The 3853-nt window shown below is 44.0% G+C and overlaps 1 protein-coding gene across 1 annotated transcript in view; it reads right to left on the bottom strand.

The window, feature by feature from the left end:
* Positions 1-1977: 1977 nt before the first annotated feature.
* The window catches only part of CUNH10orf53 (chromosome unknown C10orf53 homolog), an 11794-nt gene continuing 9918 nt past the window's right edge, over positions 1978-3853 (bottom strand). Inside the window, exons 2-3 of the mRNA XM_015823022.1 lie at positions 2570-2689; positions 1978-2428 (exon numbers count right to left, since the gene is read on the bottom strand). Coding sequence (XP_015678508.1) covers positions 2364-2428; positions 2570-2689 — 185 coding nt within the window. The 3' untranslated portion in view covers positions 1978-2363. The remainder of the gene's footprint in view (positions 2429-2569; positions 2690-3853) is intronic.

The following is a 3853-nucleotide window of genomic DNA, read 5'->3' as shown; positions in this document are numbered from 1 at the left end:
ATCTTCTCCAGCTCTTTCTCATCTATTCTGCTGTCTCCAGGCACTGCCACGTCCACTATCCAGACTTTTTTGTCTTTCTTATCGACAATTGTTAAGTCTGGGGTGTTTGTTATGTTGCAGGTGCTTGTCTGTTTGAATTCTGAAGTCCCAGAGCAGTTTAACTTTATCATTTTCTATGACTTTCTCTATTTTATGATCCCACCAGTTCTTGCTTACAGGCAAATGATATTTCTTGCAGATCTTCCAATGCACCATTGTTGCTACTTTGTCATGCCGCTATTATTATTATTATTATTATTATTATTATTATTATTATTATTATTACTATTATTCCATCCACCAGATGGATTTCTTCAAGGGTGAATCCTTGCATCATAAATGATCGACTCTTGTGCCATGGTTAAAATTTCAAGTGAGAAAAGTCAAATATTGCACTGGACTAGAGTATTGTAAAACTCTTTCTTGGAGAGAGATTACTGATCATGGGTAGCCCCAAAGGTGCTTTCCCAGAAGGCAACTGGGCTTGCTTGGTTCAGAACTGAAGAAGCTTCTTGGATGAGAAGCAAAACATTTTCAAAGAAAAAAAAACCCCAAGAAAGTCCGATTGCATTCTGGAAAAAAGCACTTTGGGGACCAATCGTGACCTGGATGTTTGGAGAAGCTCCATAGATATCAATCGCGAATAGCTTCATATTCAGCAGCGTGGAAATATGCTGGAGATTCTTGGTGATCCTATTCAACACAGGAAAGGAAAACCTCCATAAACTATGTGTCAACGCTGCTAACATTGGATGTTCTTGCTTTGGCAACAAATGAAGATGCAGCCTTTTTCTTTCTTATGCTTTACTCTTAGAAATGGATGATGCTGGGGGGAGGAGGAGGCGCAACACGGTGGGAGTTAGTTAGACATAACAGTATCGTGCTAGCGTGTGAATTCAGAGCTTGAAATAAGAGATGATAAGAATTGGCGGGTTGCAGAACTGGAGGGAAAGCCTGCATTTCAAACTAATTGGAGAATGTGATTTATGACTGTTAATTGGAGGAGGGAATTGTGCTTTGATACTGTGTGTTCAGGGCAGGGGAATTCAGTTTTTGGCTTCAACTATGCTAGTGCCGATGCTATGCTACTCAAATAAAGATTCTTTAAGGTAAACAATGCCTCAAAGTTCTTTGAAGAGTTTCATCTGTCGGAACCATGACACTATGCCAGTGGTGGCGAACCTATTGCACGCGTGCCAGAGGCGGCACTCAGAGCCCTCTCTGTGGGCACACATGCCATTGCCCCAGCCTTCTCCAGCAGCCCCCCTGAAGGAGAGTCTCCCCTGAGCGTGGCCCAAGCGGAGCAGCGCAGCCAAGGACATGGCAGCCAGGCAGCATAGACAAGACTCTGCCCTCACACCACATCATGCACAGTTGATGCTGCAGGGCACGGGCAGAGGGTGTCACCAGCATAGCGCTGCTGGGCTGCCTGGGTGATCTGCGGCGGGCCCTGGAGGCGATGAGTGGCCCTGCGGGCAGGCGGGGCAGGTGATGGGGGGGCATAGTGGGGGCGGGGCAGGGGATGGACTGGGGGCGGGGCCAGTTTTTGGGCACTCGGTCTCTAAAAGGTTCGCCATCACTGCACTATGCTAAGTCAGTAGAAATGTACAGGATACGAGTAGATTGTCATTAATATAAAGCATACCGTGCAATGTTGGAAAAGTCCTACTAGTAACGCAAGGCGCTCTGTCAAATTCATGTCTACAGCCAACGACAGGTCAAGGTAGCAGATGAAACGAGTAATTTTATTGCCATATTTTGGAGAGAAAATTATGCTCGCAATTCAACACTGGAAGTGTCCCCTCCTATAGTCAAATCCTGTTCTGTATGAATCTACGCTACCTAGAATACTATAGTTATGGATTGATACGAGGAACTTGCGACTTCCAATCTTTCAAGTACTGGAAACCGGAAAATGGCGTGCAATGGTTATATTTTATTTATTTATGGTTGAATTTATTTCCCACCCAGCTCCTAGCAAACAACTCTCCATATGGCAGGAATGCAGTAGAAAGATGATTCTCGTGAAGCTTCGACAAAACAGATAAGCAGTGCAATAATGCTTTGATCACCCCTCTCCCCTTGTGGACACGGTGATGATTCAAGCAGGTGAGGGACACTTCAGCAGAGCAAGATGAGCATAGGAAAAAAAATGAGCACAAGGACAAAAAGGCTCTAAATAATTAGATATAAAACAGAGACGTGATTAGTGAATTGGAGACCATACTGTTTTGGCATCGAGATTTAAAAAAAAAAAGGAATCTTTTTTTGCCTTCATTCGTGAGAAATGAGCTTTTACAAAAAAACAAAAGCGCAACGAAATGTCAGTAGGCTTTTAAGACTGCCTCTCGAGCTTCTTGGCAAAGAGGGTCCAACTTTCCATCTCCTCCTGAGAGAAAGAGAGCAAGTAATTAATAGATCAAAATCCATAGAACATCCGTGGATCTTGATCTGTTGCATTTCTCAGCCGGGAGTATATGAAGCATGCCTCTGAGATACTTGAGTTCAGGTTGATGCCATCGGCACTTACCAAAATCTAGATCGTTAATGTTGCACTGGAAGATGGTCTCTCCATTCACAATCAGCTGCACGTCGTTCCAATCGGGAATTTCCTCGAGAATGATTTGATGCCCATCTGCTTTTAACACAGCTGCAGGAAAAGCACAGCAAGAAGAAAGCTGTTGACCTCCACAGTATATGAAGGGCACCTCGAGATTAAATCACAAGATTAATAAGAATAATCATGATGACAGAGACCTGCAAACGGAAATAGAACGACTGCGGCAAAAGAAAGCAAAGGACAGTACCAATACTAAGAGGCGCCTTGGGTGCAATCCCAAAACATCTGGAGCACCATTTGAACCCCACCGGCATTGACAAATTCATCACTGGTCAATTGCAAAAGGCAGCTTGACTCAAAACAGCTTACATCCTGTGATGATCCCTCTTAATATTATAAGCCATCAACATCTGCTTATCCCAGGTCCTTTTCAAGGACTGTCAAGGTCAGTGATGGCGAACCTTTTAGAGACCGAGTGCCCAAACTGCAACCCAAAACCCACTTATGTATTGTTGGGCGCTGGCTGGGCGTGGCCCATTGGGTGGGTGTGGCTGCGGTGGTAACGGCAGACTGGGTGGGACTAAAAAGTTCAATCAATCAATTCTAACTTTGCGAGATCTTTTTTTTTTTTCCTGCGAGAAGTTGAAATTGATTGAGTGATTGAACTTTTTTTTTTTTTTTTTTTTCTGCACACGGCGGCAGAGGCCTAAAGCGAAAAGTTTTAAAGCGCACAAGTTTTACTCTTTTGGAGAGGCAGACACAATATTTTCCTTCTTTGGAAAACTTCACAGTTGCGGGAACTTTTATCTGCTGGCATGGGTCCACTTCACGGCTAAATCAGTTCAGCCTTTCCTCTGCGAAGCCAGCTGTGTCCTTCCCCTCTGCCCCCTAGTTCTGAGGCTGGATTTTAATTTAGCTTCCTGATGAATGACAGGAAGTTTCACCAGCAAGAAGTCCGGTTAATTAAGCTCTTGAAGTTTGGGCAAATGTTTTGCTAGACTGGGAGAGAGGTCTGAGATGTTCTTAGTGCTTTCTGGAGAGACTTAATGGGCTTGTGCAATTAGCAGAATGCAGTAAAATAAACTCAAGGAAGTCTCTTCCTCCTGTGCTGCCACTTCTCCCTGTCTTGTGACATTTTATTATTCTGCTTTCCCCAAAATAATAATAACAATGAAGAAGGAGGGGGGGAGGAGGAGGAGGAAAGGAGAAGGAGGAGGAGAATGAGGAGAAGAAGAAGAAGAAGAAGAAGAAGAA

The sequence above is a fragment of the Protobothrops mucrosquamatus genome, unplaced genomic scaffold (assembly GCF_001527695.2).
Source record: "Protobothrops mucrosquamatus isolate PMUCROS unplaced genomic scaffold, P.Mucros_1.0 scaffold1744, whole genome shotgun sequence".
In the NCBI taxonomy this organism is placed as follows: domain Eukaryota; kingdom Metazoa; phylum Chordata; class Lepidosauria; order Squamata; family Viperidae; genus Protobothrops; species Protobothrops mucrosquamatus.
Note: the sequence above shows the minus strand (reverse complement) of the source record. Positions and strands in the feature narration are given on the sequence as shown.